General features: G+C 54.1%; 2 protein-coding genes across 5 annotated transcripts; one reads left to right on the top strand and one right to left on the bottom strand.

The window, feature by feature from the left end:
* Window positions 1-217: 217 nt before the first annotated feature.
* On the top strand, window positions 218-18,165 carry TAOK2 (TAO kinase 2). Of its 4 annotated transcripts, none has more exons than XM_043914677.1 (19): window positions 218-988; window positions 3,971-4,137; window positions 4,320-4,391; window positions 4,489-4,590; window positions 5,104-5,149; window positions 5,263-5,359; window positions 5,508-5,621; window positions 5,728-5,819; window positions 7,869-7,962; window positions 8,063-8,144; window positions 8,906-9,073; window positions 9,235-9,495; window positions 9,630-9,791; window positions 11,232-11,597; window positions 11,683-11,886; window positions 12,203-12,442; window positions 15,515-15,727; window positions 16,664-16,846; window positions 16,929-18,165. In XM_043914677.1, the coding sequence occupies exons 2-19, from the start codon at window positions 4,006-4,008 to the stop codon at window positions 17,445-17,447; spliced, it is 3,147 nt and encodes a 1,048-aa protein (XP_043770612.1). In that variant the 5' UTR covers window positions 218-988; window positions 3,971-4,005; the 3' UTR covers window positions 17,448-18,165. The 4 variants fall into 4 exon arrangements, with proteins under 4 accessions (XP_043770612.1, XP_043770614.1, XP_043770613.1 ...); XM_043914679.1 differs by lacking the exon at window positions 16,929-18,165 and adding an exon at window positions 16,419-16,526 and having other exon boundaries at window positions 16,664-16,805; XM_043914678.1 differs by lacking the exon at window positions 15,515-15,727.
* Window positions 18,166-18,888: 723 nt separating this feature from the next.
* Window positions 18,889-21,821, bottom strand: HIRIP3 (HIRA interacting protein 3). Its single transcript, XM_043914686.1, has 7 exons — window positions 21,686-21,821; window positions 21,488-21,608; window positions 21,255-21,369; window positions 19,814-20,808; window positions 19,544-19,712; window positions 19,362-19,460; window positions 18,889-19,279 (listed from the first exon to the last, which is right to left on the bottom strand). The coding sequence occupies exons 1-7, from the start codon at window positions 21,748-21,750 to the stop codon at window positions 19,116-19,118; spliced, it is 1,728 nt and encodes a 575-aa protein (XP_043770621.1). The 5' UTR covers window positions 21,751-21,821; the 3' UTR covers window positions 18,889-19,115.
* Between the last annotated feature and the right edge of the window lie 525 nt (window positions 21,822-22,346).

The following is a 22,346-nucleotide window of genomic DNA, read 5'->3' as shown; positions in this document are numbered from 1 at the left end:
GTTGTCGGACAGCGCGCTGGGCTCCTCCCTCTCTAAGACTAACCCTTCTCCCCGCCTCCTCCCACCCAGGGTCCGCGTGGCGGGGCGCGCGCGCACTCTGGCTGGGTTGCTGCCCAGCTCTGGCAGCAGCAGTAAGGGGAGAGGGGCGGGGCTGCTTCCTTTGGGCCCCGCCCCCCTTGGCCCGGCGTCCTTACGGCGCTTGCGCGCTCCCGCCCGGTCTCCATCTTGGAATTGGGAGGAAGAGGGAGAGGGAGACCGGGACGAGACCAGGGCTGTGGTGCGGAGAGAGGCTGAGACTGAGAAGAGGAGAGGGAGAGAGGGCACGGGGACCGCCCTTCGCTACAATCTTTCAGCTATCCTCGGGAGAGAGAAGGGGAAAGGGAGGGGGCTGGGGCGGGAGTGGGGGCTGTCACCCTCGGACCCCGGCGTGAGAGGGGCCGTGCGGTCGGACGTCCTCGGGTAGGCCCCCTGTCGGTGGCGGAAGACCTGGGGCTCAGTCCCCTGGTCCCGAATTTCCGGGCTTGACCCCGCGCTTCTCAGATATCCGGGTATCAGCCCCTGAGATTCCAGATATCCGGGACTCGGGTCCCAACCTCTCTAAACCTGGGGCTCTGTTTCATAGGATTTCAAAAATCTGGGGTTCAGGACCCTGCGCGCACCAGTGTCCGGGGTTCATTCCCCACGAATTCAGATATCAGATTCAGCCTCCTCCTTTCACATATCTGGGGTTCAGACCCCACAATCAGAAATCCGGGATTCAGCAACTGTCGCCCTCGAGGAGGAGGAGGACTGGACCGCGAGGTCAGATCAGGTTGTCACCCCCTCCCCTCCAGGGGAGGCTTCCCGGGCCCGCCCCTCAGGAAGGGCGAAAGCCGAGGAAGAGGTGGCGAGGGGAAAGGTCTCCTTGCCCCTCTCCCTGTTTGGCAGAGCCGCTGGAGGACCCCAGGAGGAAGCGGAAGCGCTGGGGCACCACAGTGACCCCTACCAGGTGAGACACGGGGTGCAGGGCCGCGGGTCCCTGTGTCTAGCTTGAGAAGAAAGGGTGCTGCTTTCTGGGAAGCTGGGCCTGGGTAGACACTCTCCTCAGGATGGGGAAGCCAGCTGAGCCAGTGGTCAGCCTCTGGCTAGTCTTGGCTTCTGCTGCCACCTTCTTCCCCTTTCTCTTCCCCTCCTTATATCTAGTTGATGGGGGACCTCAGATGACAGGGTCTGTCATGTCACCCGGGGTCACGCCCTACAGTCCTTGAGCTAATCAGATGGGTTTGCACCCTTCTGGTCATCTCCCTGTTCACTTTGCCCCTCACAGCTGCCCCTTCATGATTGTAACTCTCTTTCCTTTGGGGTGTTAATTCCCAGATCTCTGCACCCCATGGTGGGTCTGCTTATCTGTTCTTTAGGCTTGGTCTGGTTGGGTTTTTTGTCCTTTCTAGGAAGTGTATGTGTACATTTGTGTTTGGGGGTTCTTGGCAGTATTTCCCCTCACCTATTGTTACCTTCCGACCTCTTGATGTGATGGTATAAGTAATCTCATTTGTCAGAGGATTTATCATTTACGAAGTGCTCTAGGTCCATTCTCATGTGATCTCTCCTCCCATTCATCTGGTGGGAGGCTGTTTTATTGCTGTCTTCCCATTTTACAGTTGAGCATATTGAGGCCCAGAGAGGTTGCCCAAGGTCACACAGTGGCAGAATCAGGATTTGAACTCAGGTCTTTGATCAGGTCTTGCCCCTGTTCCATACCTGTCTCTTGTCACCTCTTTTCTTCTATTCCTAGGTTTAGCCAGGGGTCCAGAGTAGAATGGTTTGGGGTGGGATTTAAGAATGGGAGGGAGGAGAACTTCCTTTCCTCAGCCTTTTTCTGAGGGTGGTTCTCAGAACCTTTCCTGATGGGAGGCTCTGGCTCCTGCCTTGTGCCTCATGGATTTCTGTCTCTACTGTGACCTTCATCTTTACCCTGATCCCAGTCTTTGGCCTGGGTTCCTAAGAGGGCTGTGTCTTTCGACAAATGATAGTGATGTCTCTTAACAGTTAAAGCCAAGCTGCCAGGGGGTAGAATGATCCCCAAAGTATTTAAGCCTTGTGGTGATGACTCTGGAGGCAGGGAAAGAAAAATCCATATGCTGAGTGTTTGCATAGTGTTCCTGAGTATGAGATGTCATTTAAAATTTCACAACAGCTCCACACTGTAATCCGTTTTACTGAAAAGAAGACCAAGTGTTAAGGAACTTACTCAAAGCCCTGTTGCTGTCCACTGTGGATGAAATGCATTGGTAGTGTAGCTTAGAGTGGACAGGCTTGGGTTTCCTCGTCTCTCGCATGGAGGCAACATTGTCCATTTTAGAAGGTAGTTATGATTTAGCACAGACCTTGGTAATCACTTAGATGTTTGTAATTTGAGGAAGAGGCCCCTTGTGGTGTTTTGCCGGGATCTCTTATATGTGACCTGGGGTGCTTGGTTGGCATTCTTGGCTGGGTGCTGGTAAAGAGGTCAAGAAGATTCCTTTGGCAAGTTGTGAGCACCTGCCTTTGTGTGTGGGTGTGTGGTGGAGGTGAGGGGTGCTTGGCAGGGTTGCTGGCAGGAGAATGGAGAACAGGGCTTGGGGCTGGGCTGAGGGCAGTCAATCAATCTCCCAGGCTATTCTGAGCCCTCTGCACCCTGGGGGCCCACCAGAGTCAGGCTTACTTCTTGCCCTCCAGCTTCCAGTTGGGCTGAGGAGACAAAATTAACAACACAACAGGAAACAATGCACAACAGAATATAATTACATGCTAAATTGTTAGGTGCTTTTAAGGAGCTAGAACTCTGCCCTGGGAGTCCAGTGCCACTGAAAACTCCTTTGTACCTAAATTCCAACAAGTGCTTATCCAGGCGCCTGGCCTGGAATCCCCTGGGGGGTGGGGGGTCTTGACTGATGTATTGCTGGAGTTTTCAATATTTTTTTGACTGTGGACTCTAGAAGCTCTCCCCAAGAGCTGAGGTAGTCAGGGGAGGCTTCCTGCAGGAGGGGACTGAGCTTGGGGTGAGTTTTTGAGAGAGTAAATAAGTACATAGGCCTGACTGGAGAGGAGAAGAGCCTGTTCGCTGGCCTTGGAGATGTCCTTTCTTTCTATGCCTCAGCGATCTCATCCATGAAATGGTGATAATGATCCTTTCCTTTTTGTTGTATAGGGCTGTTAAAGTAGATAGGGGTAATAGTAACACCTCATAAGGCTGTGGTGAGGATTAAATGAGATAATGCACAGAAGGTGCTTACTACACATGCTCAGTACATCTTTGTGCCGCCAGTGTCCTGTACGTGTGTGATGGGTATGCCATCGGGCTGGACAAGTAAGGCAGCCCAGATTGCAGGCCCACAGAGCCAGATGCCATTTCTTTCCGTCCTCCCATTCTGGACCTCCTGCCACGGCATCCCTGGCCCTTTTTGAGAGTGAGCCTCCTGGCCCCTGTGGGCCAGTACCCACTTGTAACAATGGCCGGATTTCCACTGCCTCCGGCCTGGCTGTTTCCTGCTCTCTCCCAGAGTGTGAGAGGTTGAGGGAGGAGGGGGCCTCCACGCCAAGGGGAATGGGAAGGTGCCTGGAAATATTTGGGGCATGGGACTTGTGGGACAGGACACTTGGGGACATGGGGCTCTAGCTGGGAGGCAGAATCTTTATTCTTGAGGGGAGATCTAGGGGTTATGGGGAAATGAAACTTGTTGAGGGCTGAGGGTGTTGTTGAGGATGCTGAACTCCCAGTCTTCCTGCAGTTTTAGGGACTTCAGGGACCCAGCCCCCCGTACTCTGGTTGCCAGGGCAACTTCATTATTATTTTTTTTTTGAGCTTTGATGTTCCTAATCTCCCCCTGCCCTTCCTTAGTAGTGCCTCCGCCTCGTCGGAACCAGGGAAGAAGGCAGAAACTTGAGGGGCTGGCTCCTTTCTCTCTCTGAGGGCCTGGTCTTTGTTCTAAGGGTCCCTTCTCTTCACCAGGTCAAGCCCCACTCTCAGGGCCCCCAGGGGCCACCATGCCAGCTGGGGGCCGGGCCGGGAGCCTGAAGGACCCTGATGTGGCTGAGCTTTTCTTCAAGGATGACCCAGAAAAGCTCTTTTCTGACCTCCGTGAAATTGGCCATGGCAGCTTTGGAGCTGTGTACTTTGTGAGTTAAAGCTTGGGAGGGTGGGGTAGGGACTGTCTCCCCACTGTGGACCTCCAAACAGCCCTGTATGCTCCTCTCCTCCACTACACCAGCCTTTCCTGCCCTCTCCTACTGGGCCAGCAAGTCTTCTTGCTGCCCTGTGCTTTCTGGGGGCCTTCACTACCTTCTGGTCTGGTCCTTAGGCCCGGGATGTCCGGAATAGTGAGGTGGTGGCCATCAAGAAGATGTCCTACAGTGGAAAGCAGTCAAATGAGGTAGGCTGAGCTTGACACACTGGGTATGACGCCGAGGACCCCAGTCTTAAGATACAGGCTGAGTAAATCTCTCCTCCCCTTTCTTATCTTCTCTCAGAAATGGCAGGACATCATCAAGGAGGTGCGGTTCCTACAGAAGCTTCGGCATCCCAATACCATTCAGTACCGGGGCTGTTACCTGAGGGAGCACACAGCTTGGGTGAGCTAGCCCCCGACTCTGCCCTCATCATCTTTGCCAGTACTCAGTGATCCTTATCCTGGTCTAGTGTCCTTATCCTGGTCTAGTCTCCGAGGTGGGCCCTATTCAGGGTGTTGTCATGCAGATCTTGGGAGGAAGGAAATCTCTCCCAACCTCTTTAGTCCTCAGACAAACTCATAAGTCATATTGTGCATCCAGAGGGAGAGGCTGAAGAGTGTCATAGCCTGTTAGCAGTTGAAGTGGGGCACATGGGCTGGAGGAGCAGGAGATTGAATGATGGGATTCAGCTGCTGGTGGTAGTGATGTCTTGGGCTCTTTCTAAAGGAGGTCCTAACTCCAGGGACTTCCCCCACCTTTTTGTTTCCTCAGTTGTCCTTTCTCCCTGTTATCACCCGGGGGGCTTTGCTTGAGTAGTGGCTAGGCAAGGAAGCCCTCTGTTTTGGATCTCTCCCCGAGCGAGCTAGGCCAGGAGTGGCCAGGTCCGCTGATCTCTGACCCTTGACCCTTCCATAGCTGGTGATGGAGTATTGCCTGGGTTCAGCTTCTGACCTTCTGGAAGGTAAGTGATTCTTTGGCCAACAAGTGGGAGAAGGGAGAAGAGCAGAGAAGCTGTAGGGGACGGGTAAAGGGGAAGTAGTTCCAGCCCCACCGTGGACTCCCTTTACTCCCCAGTGCACAAGAAGCCCCTTCAGGAGGTGGAGATTGCAGCTGTGACCCACGGGGCCCTTCAGGGCCTGGCTTATCTGCACTCCCACAACATGATCCATAGGTACGAGCAGCACTGGTGATGGCTGGGAGGGAGGGAGTGCTCTGTATACCACCCCTCCTTGTTCTGGGTTGTAGTCTTCTTGGCCAAAGCCCCTGCCCAGCAGCCTGCCTGAGATGCATGTCTTACCCCTGTGCTTTGCCTTCGGCAGGGATGTGAAGGCTGGAAACATCCTACTGTCAGAGCCAGGCTTGGTGAAACTGGGGGACTTTGGCTCTGCATCCATCATGGCACCTGCCAACTCCTTCGTGGGCACCCCGTACTGGTGAGCGGGAGTGGTGGCGAATGGAGAGAGCTCTCGGGGTGTTGGGAGCAGGAGTTGGCAGGGTCTGGGCGGGTGATTAGCCTCTCTCTCCTGACCATTCTCCCAGGATGGCTCCAGAAGTGATCCTGGCGATGGATGAGGGGCAGTACGATGGCAAGGTGGATGTCTGGTCCTTAGGCATAACCTGCATCGAGCTGGGTAAGGACATTCACCTCTGCTCCTTTACCCTCTTTTCTCTCCACTCCTTTCTCTTTTTCTTTCTTTATCCCCACACTTTCCCATCCTCTGAGGCTTCCAGGCACCTGTCCATTTTGAGGACCCTTGATCCCCAGTACAAGCAGCTGTCAAACCCTGCCATTTCTTAGGCCAAAAGATTTCATAGCATTCATCTTTTCCTGTCCACTACACTAGTTCTAAATCTTTTTTTGAGCACCCACTGTGTGCCATGCACTGTGCTAGTAGGTTCTGAGGGTATAGCAGTGAATGAGGTTCCTGCTTTCTTAGAACTTACATTCAAGTGGGGGAAGTAGGTATTTTTTCTGTCTCTGTGAAAAAAGCTGAATGGAAATGATACAGGAACAGTACAACCAGAAAACAAGGGACTTGACCTAGTTAGGGGCTGAGGAAGGTCTTCTTGTAGCAGAGATGTCTAAACAGAGCCACACAACAAATAATAGGTAACTGTTGGAAGACTTGTAGAGAAAAGCAGCATTACAGACAGAGAATGAGGAGCAGGCCTGGGGAGCTGAGACTAGCTTTAGTTGGTGGCAAAGAGCAGTGAGTGATAAGGCCAAAGAGCTCGGTTCAGTGAGTTCATGAGGTCTTGAATTCCTGTTGAGGTTCTCTTTTCTGCCAGCCAATGATATTGCAACAACTGTTTTAGGGAGAAAATATTTGTAAGCACACCCCCACCCCACCACACACACAAGTACCAGGCACAAAATAGGTGCCCAAGAAAGAGATGCTTTTAGTTACTGTTAACAACAACTTCCTGTCATGCTCTTTCCCACTGCCAGTCTCTTCTTCCTTCCATTCTCTTTTACATCAGAGATGTGCTGTTGTTTTCTCTCCGCCTCAGATCCTCCCGGTTGTCTTCAAGACTGAAGCTATCCCCTTTCTTACTTACACCAAGCTTAAGGCTCTTGCTTCCTAAAGGCTGGCTTTCCCCTTTACAAGCTCCACCCCTAAGTGTCCTATGAATATTTCCTGTTATTTACCTTTGTACCCTGTCCTTGGCCTGAGGTTGGAGATTTGGACTTGCCTTTCCCTCTATCTACACAGTTACCGTTTAAGGCCGTGAACGGATAGGCGATGGAAGTATGTGAAGCAGGCCAGTATAAGAAAAATCTAGAGCTTTCCATTTTATTGCTAATTTTTGGTACAGAAATGTGCACAGAAAACTATATTACAGAAAAAAAAGTCAATCTTGATTGTAAATGGCAACTGATAACTCAGTTGGTGTCAGAGAAGCACTATGGAGGGAGACTAAGGCAAAGTGGAGGTTGCTGTTCCCAGGAGAACAGGCAGCTCTATTGTTTAGCACCAGCCCATTGTTATGCAGGAATGTAGGCTTCATTTTACCAGATCTAATTTTTTTTAAAAAGAAACTGGAAATTTAGGTTATTTCGTTGCTAGTGTCAGAATTTAAAAATCATTGTTGAGGCCCAAACCAAAACAATACAAAACATTTGTCTGGGCCACAAGGGGCTTCTTGCTTGCAACTTCTGAACTGAGGCCTATCTCCATTATTCCTTTTTCCAAACAAGCTTCCCTGAAACTCCTGCAAATGGACTAGCTTGAAGGCCTGGCTTCCCACCCATTTACTGTTTTGCTCTTAGGCCAGTTATTAGCACTTTGAACTTGATGTTATTTGTTCAGTCTCACTTAACCTTCTCTGTTAGACTGGAAATTCCTTGAAAACAGGGCCTGTTTATCTACACAAGTGTTTTGCTCTCATTGGGCATCCGGTAAATACTGGGCTGGCAAGTGAATGTCTTCCCTCTGCCTTTGTTGGTGCATTTGCGTGTGTTGTTTTCTCTGATCTCTGTTCTACCCACGTGCAGTGGAAAGGCTGGATATTGCATCTTAAGAGAGGAAGGAATCGATTCAGGTTACGGGAATTGCTTAGGGTCAGGGAATGAGGAAGTCGGGGAGCGGGAGTGTGGACCACAGTCTTCTGATTTCAAGTTTAGTCTCCTCTGCCCACCTGCCACCTCTCACCTTCTCCCCCTTTACCTTTTTCTGTAGCGGAACGGAAACCACCACTGTTTAACATGAATGCGATGAGTGCCTTATACCACATTGCACAGAACGAGTCCCCCGTGCTCCAGTCAGGACACTGGTGAGGACTGGGGTTTCTGGGCCCAGGGGTTAGGCCACAGGGGTAAGGCTGCCTGACTCATGCCCTCCCCACCCCACCCTTACCCTCCTGTGACTTCTAGGTCTGAGTACTTCCGGAATTTTGTCGACTCCTGCCTTCAGAAAATCCCTCAAGACAGACCAACCTCAGAGGTTCTTCTGAAGGTGAGGGCTCACTGACATAGCATTCTCCTAGAACTGAAGTTTGTTGGAATCACAGAAACCCCTCAGTGAAAGTAGTGATTCCTGATTCTTCCTCTACCAAGAACTTCATTTATGAATTCCCACACCCATCCCTAGTGCCCAGTGGACTCTGTTTTGCAAGAGTTTGTCTAGGAGACTGCCTTTATTAAGTGATAATTTGTTTTCACATCTTTCATTAATCAAAGATATATATAATTGCAAGTCAGAGCTTCTCATCAGCGTGCGATAACCAGGGTTACCATACTGATCTAATGTAATTTAAGCCAGAAGCCTATGTAACCTTGTCGTGGGTAAATGTATGATTTCCCTAGGTGTTTTTCAAGGTATCAAAAATAGAGGGGCCCCCATTCCTTCAGAGATCCATGGGGCCCTAGGACCCCTAGTTGGGAACTGTCTAGTTTGACCCACTTATTTTATAATTGTGGGATGCCTTCTGAGGCCCAGAGAAGCCTCATGACATGTCCAGGGGCACAGAGTACTTTGAAGACCTAGACTAGAATCCAGATCTCTGGCCGTTCTCGCCTGGAGGAACAAGAGTGTCTGGGGAGTAGAGATTGGGTGGTAAAAATTAATGTGGGAGGAGGGCTTGGGAAAAGGCCAGCATCAGCCTATGGTGGGCACGGCCCCAGGGGAGTGCCTCAGGCCAGAGGGAATGCCAGGATCCATGGGATGTTGGGGTGCGGGGGTGCTTGGCAGCAGGTCTCGGTGTTCTCTTCCCCCAGCACCGCTTTGTGCTCCGTGAGCGGCCACCCACAGTCATCATGGACCTTATCCAGAGGACCAAGGATGCTGTTCGGGAGCTGGACAACCTGCAGTACCGCAAGATGAAGAAGATACTGTTCCAGGAGGCGCCCAATGGCCCTGGCGCAGAGGCCCCAGAAGAGGAGGAGGTGACCCAGGGTGCCCTGCCACCATCTTCATCATCATGTTGTACTTGCCTCTGAGCAGCTGCTTGGTCCCGCTCCCCCACCCCTCTTCATACCCTCTGTCTCCCTGTGCACTTGCCTTGCCCTTCGCCTTCCCTTCCCAATAGCCCATGTCCTGTCCACAGGAGGCAGAGCCCTACATGCACCGGGCTGGGACGCTGACCAGTCTAGAGAGTAGCCATTCAGTGCCCAGCATGTCCATCAGCGCCTCCAGCCAGAGCAGCTCAGTCAACAGCCTGGCAGATGCCTCTGATAATGAGGAGGAGGAAGAGGAGGAGGAGGAAGAGGAGGAGGAGGAAGAAGGCCCTGAAGCCCGGGAGATGGCCATGATGCAGGAGGGGGAGCACACAGTCACCTCCCACAGCTCCATCATCCACCGGCTGCCGGTATGCAGCTCTCCCTGAGTAGGCTTGACAAGCCACAGGGCCCTGCTCCAAGTGTGACTGGGTCTTCAGGGAACTCTCTCTGGACCCTCTGACCTCTGAGACTTGGGCATTCCTTCCACCGTCTCTTCCTCTAGGGCTCTGATAACCTCTATGATGACCCCTACCAGCCAGAGATGACTCCAGGGCCTCTCCAGCCACCTGCAGCCCCAGCTCCCACCTCTACCACCTCTTCTGCCCGCCGACGGGCCTACTGCCGCAACAGGGACCACTTTGCCACCATCCGTACTGCCTCCCTGGTAAGCACAGCCATCCTGGGTACCCCTGCCCCCCAGACTATTTAAGTTCAGAAATGGCTTTCTTCCTGTGGGGTGTGATTAAGTCCAGATTCCAGACTTTGTCTGTTGCTATCACTTTCTTCTTACCTCGACTGTCTCACCTAAATCCTCCCCTCTCGCCCCCCTTCTCTCAGTAGACTGTTTCGGTCACGTTGCCCAGCTCTCACCCTGTCTTTGTGGCTAGACTTGATCAGCATCTCCTGGTGTGTCTTCCCAGGCTCCTGGCCAGCCAGGTGCTTCGTGTCCTGTGCTGTGATGCTCCTGAACAGCATTGGGACAGGTCTGCTGGATTCTGTGCCCCTAGAGAGCAGAGATGATGTACAGGTATCTGCCTGTACCAGTAACTGGCTTGCCGGCCCCCACACCTGCCTCTATTTAATCCTTCCAGCTTTTCTGGGAGGGTGAGGACATGATTCCATTTAAGAGATGACATAGTTGTGACTCAGAAGGGCTCCCTTTGGTAGTTCTCAAATTCTGTAACCAGTGTCTTGGTCCTCTCCTAAAATAAAGGCATGGCGTTTTAGGTTTTTTTTTTTCTCAGCTCATAGGAAAACTATGTTTTTGTCTATAATTTTAGTAGACTTTTAGATTACGTTCTTATTTAGCTGTTGACAGTCCTCTTGGAGGCCATTGGTTGGTCTATTACATTCTTTTACCCTCTGCTTACAACTGGTTGTTCTGCTAGGATAACTCTTCAGATCCTCTGATGCTTGGTGCTTTGTGGTACTGTGCAGGAGGTCTAGGACTTGCAGGGATTTGGCCACCTGAAATAGTTTGGGGCCATTGACATAGCCTTTGAACAATGGCTTCTGAGTTCTAACTTCAGATGAGGGCATCCAGGTCCAGTGTTCTTGTCATCCAGCATCCCATGGTCTGCCTCCATACCTGGGCTGTAAATGGTCTTCAGTGTTTGCTGAAGAGGAAGGAACAATCACTTTCTAGTTCAGAGTGTTCTAGATACTATTACATAGGTATCAAACTTAATCTCCACAGCCGCATATGAGGAGGTGTTATTGTCTCCTGTAACAGAATTGAGGCTTAGCAGCATTAACTTTCTTGAAGTCACATGGTTAGGAAGTGGCAGAGCTGGAGGTCTGGGCCCAGGTCTGTCTTGATTACTCTTTTCAGTCAATCTGAATTGTCCCTACTTTTAGGCAAAACTCTATGTTCAATCCCTTTTCTTGTCTGATGCGGTCACACCAACCCATGAGGGAGATGATGTCTCCATTCTCCAGTAGAGGTGGCAGGCTCAGAGAGGTTAAGTGAGGAAGGTACCAAATGAAAATTAAACCCTTGCATCTAAAACTCATGTTCTTGCCCATACATCACGAAGACTGTGTGTGTGTTAATAACACGGGGGCCAGAGCTGCTCCCCACTCCTCATCCTTTCTCCTTCCCCAGGTCAGCCGTCAGATTCAGGAGCATGAGCAGGACTCAGCCCTGCGGGAGCAGCTGAGTGGCTATAAGAGGATGCGACGACAGCACCAGAAACAGCTGCTGGCGTTGGAGTCACGGCTGAGGGGTGAGCGTGAGGAGCACAGTGCGCGGCTGCAGCGGGAGCTCGAGGCACAGCGGGCTGGCTTTGGGGCTGAGGCCGAAAAGCTGTCCCGGCGGCACCAGGCCATCGGGGAGAAGGAGGCGCGAGCCGCTCAGGCCGAGGAGCGGAAGTTCCAGCAGCACATCCTTGGGCAGCAGAAGAAGGAGCTGGCCGCCCTGCTGGAGGCGCAGAAACGAACCTACAAACTGCGAAAGGAGCAGCTGAAGGAGGTGGGTTTGGGCCGCAGCTGTGGGTGGGGTTGGTCGGTGGTGAGGCAGACCCTGACCCCCTGGCTCTCCCACTGCCCTTTCCTAGGAACTCCAGGAGAACCCCAGCACCCCCAAGAGGGAGAAGGCTGAGTGGCTTTTGCGGCAGAAGGAGCAGCTACAGCAGTGCCAGGCAGAGGAGGAGGCTGGGCTGCTGCGGCGGCAGCGCCAGTACTTTGAGCTGCAGTGTCGTCAGTACAAGCGCAAGATGCTGCTGGCACGCCACAGCCTAGACCAGGACCTGCTACGAGAGGTAGGCCTCCCCCTCCCCTGGTCGCCTCCCAGGTCCCGGACTCCTGCCCTGTTTCATTTGCCTCACTTGGGACCGTCTTTCCTCTCTGCCCTCATTCATGTGGGTCGGCTTCTCTTCAGCATCTCTGACTTCTCATGCCCACCAGACCTTGCTCTAGCTCCAACCTGCCAGGAGCTTGGCACCCTTTCCCCTTTCACCCACACCCCTCATCTCCCCACCCTCAGTTCCCTTACCAAGGAGTCCTGGGGCTCCCGTTTCCTTGACACTCACAAGGCTTCCTAACCCCTTTCTGGGCCCTGCCTCCCTTTTGCCTCAGGACTTGAACAAGAAGCAGACACAGAAGGACTTGGAGTGTGCGTTGCTGCTGCGGCAGCACGAGGCCACGCGGGAGCTGGAGCTCCGGCAGCTGCAGGCCGTGCAGCGCACTCGGGCTGAGCTCACCCGCCTGCAGCACCAGACGGAGCTGGGCAACCAGCTGGAGTACAATAAGCGGCGTGAGCAGGAGTTGCGGCAGAAGCACGCGGCCCAGGTTCGCCAGCAGCCCAAGAGCCTCAAAGTACGTGCAGGCCAGCGTCCCCCGGGCCTCCCGCTCCCCGTTCCTGGGGCTGTGGGACCACCTAACACAGGCGCCCTTAGAGAAGAGCAGCCCTGCTCACCTGGCCAGGAGGCAGTCCTGGACCAAAGAATGCTGGGAGAGGAGGAGGAAGCGGTTCCAGAGAGAAGGATTCTGGGGAAGGAAGGGGCTGCCTTGGAGCCAGAGGAGCAGAGGATACTGGGGGAAGAGTCAGGAACTGCTAGCCCCAGTCCACAAAACCATGAGAGTTTGGTTGATGAGGTTTGGGGGCTACCTGAGGAGGAGACAGAGGAGCTTAGAGTGCCATCCCCAGCACCGCAGGAGAGGAGCATTGTGGGCCAGGAGGCATCGGTGGAATGGAGGTTGTGGGGGAAGGAGGATGGCAGCCTCTTGGGTGAGGAGTTTGAGCTTGACTGGGTCCAGGGTCCAGCACTGACCCCAGTCCCTGAGGAGGAAGAGGAAGAGGAGGAGGGGGCTCCATTTAGGACCCCAAGGGATCCTGGAGATGGTTGTCCCTCACCAGACATCCCCCCGGAACCCCCTCCAACACATTTGAGGCCAGGCACTACTAGCCAGCTCCCTGGACTCCTGTCCCATGGCCTCCTGGCTGGACTCTCCTTTGCAGTGGGGTCCTCCTCGGGCCTCTTGCCCCTATTACTTCTGCTGCTGCTCCCATTGCTGGCGGCCCAGGGTGGGGGCGGCCTGCAGGCAGCCCTGCTGGCCCTTGAGGTGGGGCTGGTGGGCCTGGGGGCCTCCTACCTACTTCTTTGTACAGCTCTGCACCTGCCCCCCAGTCTGTTCCTACTCCTGGCTCAGGGCACCGCACTGGGGGCCGTCCTCAGTCTGAGCTGGCGCCGAGGCCTCCTGGGTGTCCCTCTGGGCCTTGGGGCTGCCTGGCTCCTCGCCTGGCCAGGCCTGGCTCTACCTCTGGCAGCTCTGGCAGCAGGGGGCAAATGGGTGCGACAGCAGGGCCCCCGGATGCGCCGGGGCATCTCTCGACTCTGGTTGCGGGCTCTGCTGCGCCTATCACCCATGGTCTTCCGGGCCCTGCAGGGCTGCGGGGCTGTGGGGGACCGGGGCCTATTTGCACTCTACCCCAAGACCAACAAGGATGGTTTCCGCAGCCGTATTCCTGTCCCTGGGCCCCGACGGGGTAATCCTCGCACTGCCCGACACCCACTAGCCCTTTTGGCCAGGTTTTGGGCCCTGTGCAAGGGCTGGAACTGGCGCCTGGCCCGGGCCAGTCAAAGTTTAGCCACCCGCCTGCCCCCCTGGGCTGTCCACACACTGGCCAGTTGGGGCCTGCTTCGGGGTGAGCGGCCCAGCCGTATCCCCCGGCTGCTTCCACGCAGCCAGCGCCGGATGGGCTCTCCTGCCTCCCACCAGCCACCACCAGGGATGCTCGTTGGGCGGAGACCCCGAGCCCGCCAGTCCCGGGCCCTGCCTCCCTGGAGGTGACCAACTCCAGCTCCTCCCCAGCCCAAATCCAGAGCATTGAGCACTTTATCTCCCACTACTCAGTGAAGTTTCTCCATTCCCTGGCCTCCTCCCATTCACCCCACACCCCACACCTCACCCCCAGCCCTGCAGCCTCTAGACAGGCAGCCTCCCCTGTGGAGCCCGGAGACGATACTTTGTGTTCTCCTGATGCTCCTCCCCACCCTAAGTTATTGCTGTTCTCCCCCTGTGTGTGTGCTCATCCTCACCCTCATCGACTCAGGCCTGGGGCCAGGGGTGGCAATGGGTGGGAAGAGTCATGTTTTTTTTTTTTTTTCTCTCTTTGATTTTGTTTTTCTGTCTCCCTTCCAACCTGTCCCCTTTCCCCCACCAAAAAAAAAAGAAAAAGACAAACACAAATAAAATATCTGAGCGGAACTGTACCTTTGGCCCAGGCTGCCTCTGTCTGCTTTGTCCTGCCGCCTAGCCTCCCCGGTATGCCCCCAGTCTGGACCCTTGGCCCCCAGTTCCATGACCTTTTCACCCCATCTACGTTATCTCAACCCGTTTCACTCCTCAGCCTCATCTTCTCTACCTTCATAGCTTCATTGCACCATGACCACTACCAGCTGGGCAGGGCTGGGCCCCTGTTGAGCTGCTTGGTCCCACGGTTCCTCTGTATGTGGATTCCTCCCAGGGAGTGCTTAGGTCCTGGGTCCTTTCGTCCTCATTCACTGCCTTTTCTCCCAACCCACTCCCTGTGTGGTTCCCGTCTGTCTGGGAGCTGAGTTTCTCTCCTGGCATCAGGGCTGGGGGATGGGACTGCAAACCTTCCCCAGTAGGGGGTGGTGAGTTTGGGGGCCCAAAAGTGTGGGGGCCGTGGAAATGGGATTGGTTGTGGGCTTGGAGTGGGAGCTGAGTGCACAAGGGCCGGGCTGGAATGTGGAGGTCTGGTCAGGGTGGCAGCTGCTGGCCTGTTGAACTTGTCAGGCCCTTCCTGGCCACCGCCTTTGCCCCTTTCCCTTGTGTGGCCCGAAACGGGGCCACCCTTTCTTACCCATTTCTTGGCTTGGTGCTTATCCTTCTTCCCTCCCTCTGACCCTGAGGTGATGAACCTGGGACTTCCTCTGTCTTTCCTCAGCTTTGTTGCTGTCTTCCATGGGTGTGTTGAGTGACTTGGTTTTCTCACTCATGTATATTCTGTATCTGCTCACAGGCATCTGTCTCTAGGTCATATTTTCTTCCTCCTCTGCATGGTCAAAACTTCTTGTGTGCACTCAGTACTTGAAAGATTCTCAGTTCCCTCTTCATGAACTCTCCTGCTGTTTCTTGTGAGTTGTCCACCCAACTCTGAACATGTTCTTGGAAACTGTCTTGTTCTCTTTGCGTCTTTTGCCCATTGAGCATCTTCTTGATCTCTCTCCACACAACACCATCTCTCCATGTCTGTCTGTATACAGCTCCCCCGCCCCCTCTGTCTAACATGTTTTCTGTTTCTCTCCCTCTCCCTGTCTCTGCTGCTGTCTCCTCTCCTCCTCTCTTTCTTCTCCCCTCTCCCCTGGTTGTTCCTCCTCCTCCCCCCTGCCCCCATCTCCCTTTGGTCCGTCCACTGCATAGTCTAAGGAGCTGCAGATCAAGAAGCAGTTCCAGGAGACGTGTAAGATCCAGACTCGGCAGTACAAGGCTCTGCGGGCCCACTTGCTGGAGACCACGCCCAAAGCTCAGCACAAGAGCCTCCTTAAGCGGCTCAAGGAAGAACAGACCCGCAAGCTGGCAATCCTAGCCGAGCAGTACGACCAGTCCATCTCAGAGATGCTCAGCTCACAGGCGGTGAGGCCTGGGGTCCGGGGAGGGAGCATGGTGGAGATTGGCCTTTGTATTTCCTGCTTAGCTGTGAACACTGGAAGTCGGGAGTGTAGAGACAGAGAGGGCTTTTTGTTCTTGGGAAGCTCAGATACTCTCCCACTGTTGGGATTCTCTGCAATGGTTTTATTACTATTTCTCTTTAAGTATTTTCTTAAGGTCTTGACAAAGCCAGCCTGCCTACTCCACCGAGAACCACCAAGGAAAGAATGGCTGTACTTTTTTCCTGGGCCTGAGTTAGTTTAATGTGTGAACAGGGAGCAAATCAAAATGAGTGTGGCCTTCAGGCCGGTTTGGAGGGTTTTGAAGGTTGCTGTTAGTGATCACATGACACTGGAATGGGTCACTTAAAAGAACACAGTATAAAAAGTAAAAGTGTCCTTATTCATTTGCCATTCCCTCACCTAATCCCACCTCTCAGAGGTAATTGTTAGTGTATTAGATTTTTTTTTCCTATGCATATTTGGAAAATTATATTAAAAATTTAAACCAAAATGGAATCATACTTTGCAAACTCTCCTCTTAACTTTTTCCACCTAATATTTCTTGGACATCTTTCCATGTCAGCACATGTCTCATTTTTTTAAGAGCATAGAATTTTCCATGGTATGGATGTACCACAATTTATTTAACCCATCCCTTATTGGTGGACATTTAGGTTGTTTCCAGTATTTTGCTATTACAACGCTTCAGTGAACATCTGCGAGCACATGTGCAAGTATACGTGGGGGATAAATTCCTGGAAGTGTAATTGCTGTGTCACAGGGTATGACGACCTTTCATTCTGATAGATGTTGAGACTGGCTGCTTCTTGAAACCTTAGGGCCCAGGCCTACTGGGGCAGGGGAGGATTTGTGGGGGTCGGGGAGGAGGCCCTTAAAACTTGTTCTTCCTGATCTCTAGCTGCGGCTTGATGAAACCCAGGAAGCAGAGTTCCAGGCCCTTCGGCAGCAGCTGCAACAAGAGCTGGAGCTGCTCAATGCTTACCAGAGCAAGATAAAGATCCGCACAGAGAGTCAGCATGAACGGGAGCTACGGGAGCTGGAGCAGAGAGTAGCCCTGAGGCGGGCCCTGCTGGAGCAGCGGGTGAGAGGGCTGGGCTTCCAGGATGGGCTGGGGAGGGCAGCCCCCATCCTGGACCCTCTAACCTCTCTTCTGGGTACCCCAGGTGGAAGAGGAGCTGCTGGCCCTGCAGACAGGGCGCTCCGAGCGAATCCGGAGTTTGCTTGAGCGGCAGGCCCGTGAGATCGAGGCTTTCGATGCGGAGAGCATGAGGCTAGGCTTCTCCAGTATGGCTCTGGGGGGCATCCCAGCTGAGGCTGCTGCCCAGGGCTATCCTCCACCCCCTGCCCCCGCCTGGCCCTCTCGGCCGGTTCCCCGTTCAGGGGCACACTGGAGCCATGGCCCTCCTCCACCGGGCATGCCGCCCCCGGCCTGGCGTCAGCCTGCTCTCTTGGCTCCTCCCGGTCCCCCAAACTGGCTGGGGCCCCCGGCACAGAGTGGCACCCCCCGTGGTGGAGCCCTGCTGCTGCTAAGAAATAGCCCTCAGCCCCTGCGGCGAGCAGCCTCGGGGGGCAGTGGCAGTGACAGTGTGGGCCCGCCTGCTGCTGCAGTGCCTGGGCCCCTGAGCCGCAGCACCAGTGTCGCTTCCCACATCCTCAATGGTTCCTCCCACTTCTATTCCTGAAGTACAAGGTGGCTGTGAGCAGATGAATGAGGCAGGGGTGGGTGGAGCCTGATCCTGGAGGGCTGTAAGCCTGAGGTCCACCCAAGGGTGGGGGATAGGATGTTGGCTCCAGCTCCTCCCCTCAGACCTCATCTCATGAGCTTCTTGGGCTGGCCGGTGGGCCCAAGGCCAGCTTGGGCATAGGTGCCTCAAGGCTGGCCGGGAGCCCTTGCCTCCCCACCATGGTGCCAGGGTTTCTCTCCATCACGGCCTCGGGAAAGGAGGGAGATATGCGTGTCAAATATTTATCTAGTCCCCTGGGGGAGGGGGAAGGGTGGGTCTAGATACATTATATAAAGAGAACTATACTACCCCCTGGAGTGGGGCCATGGACTGGGGACACCAGGCCCCCAGACTTGGGATGTGGCAGAGCAGGTCTGGGGCCTGGGAGGGAAGAACTGGAGGAAAAGGCCTTCCTTGAAAGGAGATCAGGATGGGGTCTTGGGGTCAGGATGCCTGGGTCTCTCCATTCCCCCGTTGCTGTCTGACGTCCTGTGCCGTCTTGTCCTTTTATCTTTTTTTTTTAATTGAGATCAGAGCTGGGGCAGGTAAACAAGATAAAAACCTTGGAAGGGGCTGTTCCCGGGCCTGGGGGCAGTCATGAGAGCCCCTCCCAGCTATGGGGCTGGCACAGAGCCCTACAGCAAGCTTTTAATAAACTGTTGGTTATTCTGACAGATCCCAGGACTCACCTTTTCTGTCTTAACGTGTGTAAAGGAATGCTGAGTGGCAGGTGACAGTGTCACTTCAACTCACTGGGTTGTGTGAACTAAGGATTTCAGTGACTTCATTGACTTTGGACATGACTGAATCTAGGTCTTCAGAGGAAGCTATCAGTCCCTGGACCTCTGCTTCCCTTTGCTTTGGCTTCAGATTTTCAAAAGGTTCACCTCACCCACAAGCCCCTGGCACCTCCAGGCTTACAGCTTACTAACAACCTCAACAGTTAAGAATTCCAGCAGTCCTGAAGTGACTCCATTGGTTTGATCTGTAGCCAGAGACTTCGGGTGCTCCAGTTGGTCAGGTTTAGATCTTGTACCCACCCCTTTAAAGACTGAAAGAGCCCATGAACTAAGTGGCTGTTTCCAGGAGGGGGAAGAAAGACATAAACAACAGCTGTTCCCCAGTCCTTTCATTCTGTGTTTCACATTCTTCTTAAGGCCAGTTATTCAGATCCTCCTCCAAGCTAGGCGTTAGTTTATCAGACAGCTAAAAAGCAGGGTGGCCAGAGGTGCCCACTCATCAGGCTGGAGGAAGGAGCCACACTCTTCGCGAGTCAAGACTGGAGGCTGGGACTTCTTTTGGAGAATCAGAGAAAGTAAAGGGAATCAGACCAGGGGACAGTGGCTGCTCCTCAGCTTCCTGGACAGGGGTTAAGAGTGGGGGACCAGTTTTGACAAGGTGATTCAAACACTCCTTTATTGAGTCTTTAAAAATAAATCCCTGTAAACACCTTAAATTGAGAATGTGAAGCTGAGAAGTTAGAACCCCAACAGCTTGTGTTCGTGGGGGCTGCGGGTTCTCTGAAGAAAGCTGCTTCTGCTCTGTAGGCAGAGTTGGGGGCTGTGGTGAAAGCAATGCTGTATATGCTTTCTACCAGAGGAAAGTCCCTCCTGGGCTGGGGGGAGCTCAGTTGCTCTCGCCATCACTGCTGATGATGCCCCGCAGATGTGACCAGTCTGGGGGCGGGGGGCGGGGCCGCTCTTCGTCTGAGTCCAGGGTCCTCCGGTATAGCTCCCCTGGTGGGGCTGCTTCTCCTGAAGGGTTCCAGGCTGTGCGTCTGCGGGGCCGGCCTACAGAGCAGGAGGAAGCAGCAGAGGAGTTGGACGAAGTCTGCATCCCACCCGCTCCTGGGGAATGAAGGGAGCTCCTCACCTGAACTGCTGATGATGTTGGTAATGTCCAAAGAGGCCACCTCGGCTGCCTCTTCCCGCTGCTCCTTCAGGGCCCGACACTTCTCTAAGGAAGGGTTACCTGGAGCAGAAGCAGCTCATGATCCTCCCTCCTTGGCAGCCAAGACCCTCTCTCTGCAGCCCCCAAGGTACAGCCAGCCTCACCCTTCATGCCCAGGGCTTCCAGCTCTGCCCGGAGAACACTCAGGCGTTCCTTGCGTGAGCGGCAGGAACCCAGCAGCTTCTTGTAGTTTCGATGGGCACCACAGGCCCGGATGTAGCGCTTGAGCCTCCTCACAGCGGGGTGGTCCTCACCAGAGCGATCAGAGCCAGCCTGGCAATGGAAGACAGCAGCTGAAGGCCAAGCCTTCTGGGCTGGAGTCAGGGTCTCCCTCTTCCCTGAGGGTGGCCTTCCACCCCGTCTTCAACCCTCACCTTCCCGCCTTTACGTTCTGGACTGCCATCTGTGGAAGAGGAGGAGGGACTTCGTGTCCTGCCTTTCTTGGAGCTCATCTTGGAAGAGCGGTTCTTCCTCTCCTTGGGGCTCGCTTCTGCCTCGCTGTTACTCACTTCCTTCTCTGAGTCACTTGCCTCGCCACTGATACTGCCCTCTTTGGCTGTCTTGCCAGTAGTTGGTTTCACCTTCCTCGGGCTGTCTTCTCCATCCTCACTGCTTCCACTCTGCCTTTTCCCACCCTCCCCCTGGGTCCTGTCTTTGCGCTGCCTGTGTACTAGGAGCTCTTCATCTTCCTCACTGCTATCACCACTGCTTGCTGCTGCTTTTTCCATCTGTTCCTCTCTGTCCCCTCGGCCTCCCAGCAATCGTGCTGCCCTCCTTTTCTGCTTACAGCTCCTCTCCTCCTGAACTGACCTTTTCCCTCCACTGCTCTGGGCTGTGGCTTTCCAGTCCTCTTTTTCCTCTCTGTTCTCTTTCTTCTTGGTTAGGGTCTCCTCCTCCTCACTCTCCTTTTCACTTTCCTGGTGGCTCTTAGCACCTTTCTTTCCCTCTGGTTTCTTTCCTGGGCCCTGGGCAGGTTCCTCCTCACTGTCCTCACTCTCCTCACTCTCCTCCCTAGCCTGCTTCCTACTACCTGAGGCCTTGCCTGGTGCCTGCTTGGTGTTTGTCCCAGGCTTCTTCCTAGTCCTGCCCTTGGACTCCTTTTCCTCCTCCTCCTCACTGCTCTCTTCTTTCCAGACCTTTCTCTTTCTGGCAGAGCCCTCTTCCTCCTCCTCACTGCTCTCCTTCACCACCTCCTTCTCTAATCTGATCTTTGCAGTCAGGTCCCTCTGCTGTTCCTCATCACTGCTCTCAGTTGCTTTCTTTGAGGTTTGATTTGGACTCTCATCCTCGGTTGGAGTGACATATGCTACCATCCCATTCTTGGCTGAGGGGTTGAGGCGGTCTGGACTGGAGGCTGCAGAGCTGGGCTCTGCAAAGTGGAGAAAAGAGAAGGTTGGGATGGGTTCCTCCTGTCCCTTCCCCCTCCACTTGGGACAGGTTCCCTCGAATTCTGCTTTGATGGATGGAAGGAAGGATAGTAGGGAAAAGCTCTCGGTTTACCGTGTTTCTGGTTCTTGACTCCTGGGCCATGCGCCCTCATCTAAGTTCTTGGGACGTAAAAAACAGCACCAAGTCGTGTCCAACTCTTGGCGACCTATGGACTGTAGCCTGCTAGGCTCCTCTGTCCATGGGATTTTCCAAGCAAGAATACTGGAGTGGGTTGCCATTTCCTTCTCCAAGGGTTCTTTCCGACCTAGGAATTGAACCCAGGTCTCCAGCATTATAGGGGGATTCTTTACTGACTGAGCTACGCGGGAAACATAACATGTCCAATAAATACTTTTTTAATGAACCAACTATGCAGAAGGCACTAACCTGACTCTGAATTGAAGCGGAACCTTTTTCTCTCTGGGTCATGGCAAGGGGTGGGAGACCTCTTCGCCTTTTTGCCAACGTGGAGCCTCTCTTCCTTCGCACTCGCTTCATCCACCTGTGTGTGCGTCAAGAGAGCCAAACCTATACCAAGGAAGAGTTCTGCCGCACCCCTCTTAGGCCCCTCCTCCTTGGCCACCACCCCCGCCCGCGGTGGCCCAGGGTCACTCCCACACCTGCATCTTCAGCAGCTCCTCCTCCACCAGCCGCTTCAGCGCCTGCTTCTCCTCAGGTTCCAGGTGGTCGCGGCCCGCATGAGCCAAGAATCGCCGCCGCACGATGGAGTGCGTAAGCGTGCTGCGGAAACACGTGTCAAGACGGAGTCCTTGTCCCGCCCCTGCCCTTTCCAACCCCAACTCCAACCTCCGGTGCACCTGAGGTCCGGGTGGCCTTGGAAGAAGCTACGGGTGAACTCCTGCATCTCATTCTCCCGCGCCATATTGCTCCACCTGATATTGGCGGCTCCCGCCTTTTTTCTTCCCGGCCTCCGTCCAAGCGTTTGACAGGAGGTTGCGCACGCGCAGTGCCGTGACGCCGTGAGGCAGGAGACCGTTGCGTGTCGGTCGCGCGCCGCTTGGACCGAATTTGCCAGACAAAACTTGTTTTTGCCGGGCAGTTGGAGGGTCTCGTGGCTCCTTCCTTTTGTTAGAAGGAATCGCTTTTTAAGGTTCTCGTTAGAAACCGATTCGGAGCCGGATACACCTTTGAGTGTAACGTAATCAAACCGCGACGCTGCCTCCGTTCGTGGTCGCGGGCAACAACTAGGCCTCTGTGACTTTGAAAGACAGACGGAAAAGGGCGTACTTGCCTGAAAACTAGGAATCTCAGGGGGGAATGTCTTCTTGTGACTTCAAATCGCTAAGCACATTTGGAATCAGTTAAGGGCGCCCTCCAGTGTCCTCCATCTTTGTGACATCACGCTTCGCTTCGGCGCCATCTTTCGCGAATCCCCTGGAAGCAACTTTCCTTTCCCGGTATTGCTCGGGAAAGCAGGTCGTGTGGTTAAGATCCCTGAGCGCGGGGCACGCCGGGAGT

The sequence above is a fragment of the Cervus elaphus genome, chromosome 10 (assembly GCF_910594005.1).
Source record: "Cervus elaphus chromosome 10, mCerEla1.1, whole genome shotgun sequence".
Classification (NCBI taxonomy): domain Eukaryota; kingdom Metazoa; phylum Chordata; class Mammalia; order Artiodactyla; family Cervidae; genus Cervus; species Cervus elaphus.
This window is presented reverse-complemented; position numbering and strand designations above follow the sequence as displayed.

Excerpts from the sequence above, each read along its gene's own strand:
- TAOK2 (XM_043914676.1), top strand. The coding sequence starts at position 4,006 with ATGCCAGCTGGGGGCCGGGCCGGGAGCCTGAAGGACCCTGATGTGGCT. Across the intron at positions 4,591-5,103 it reads TGAGGGAGCACACAGCTTGG|CTGGTGATGGAGTATTGCCT; the intron begins GTGAGCTAGCCC and ends ACCCTTCCATAG. Across the intron at positions 9,792-11,231 it reads CCATCCGTACTGCCTCCCTG|GTCAGCCGTCAGATTCAGGA; the intron begins GTAAGCACAGCC and ends CTCCTTCCCCAG.
- HIRIP3 (XM_043914686.1), bottom strand. The coding sequence starts at position 21,750 with ATGGCGCGGGAGAATGAGATGCAGGAGTTCACCCGTAGCTTCTTCCAA. Across the intron at positions 19,713-19,813 it reads CAGAACGTAAAGGCGGGAAG|GCTGGCTCTGATCGCTCTGG; the intron begins GTGAGGGTTGAA and ends TTCCATTGCCAG. Across the intron at positions 19,280-19,361 it reads CAACATCATCAGCAGTTCAG|GCCGGCCCCGCAGACGCACA; the intron begins GTGAGGAGCTCC and ends CCTGCTCTGTAG.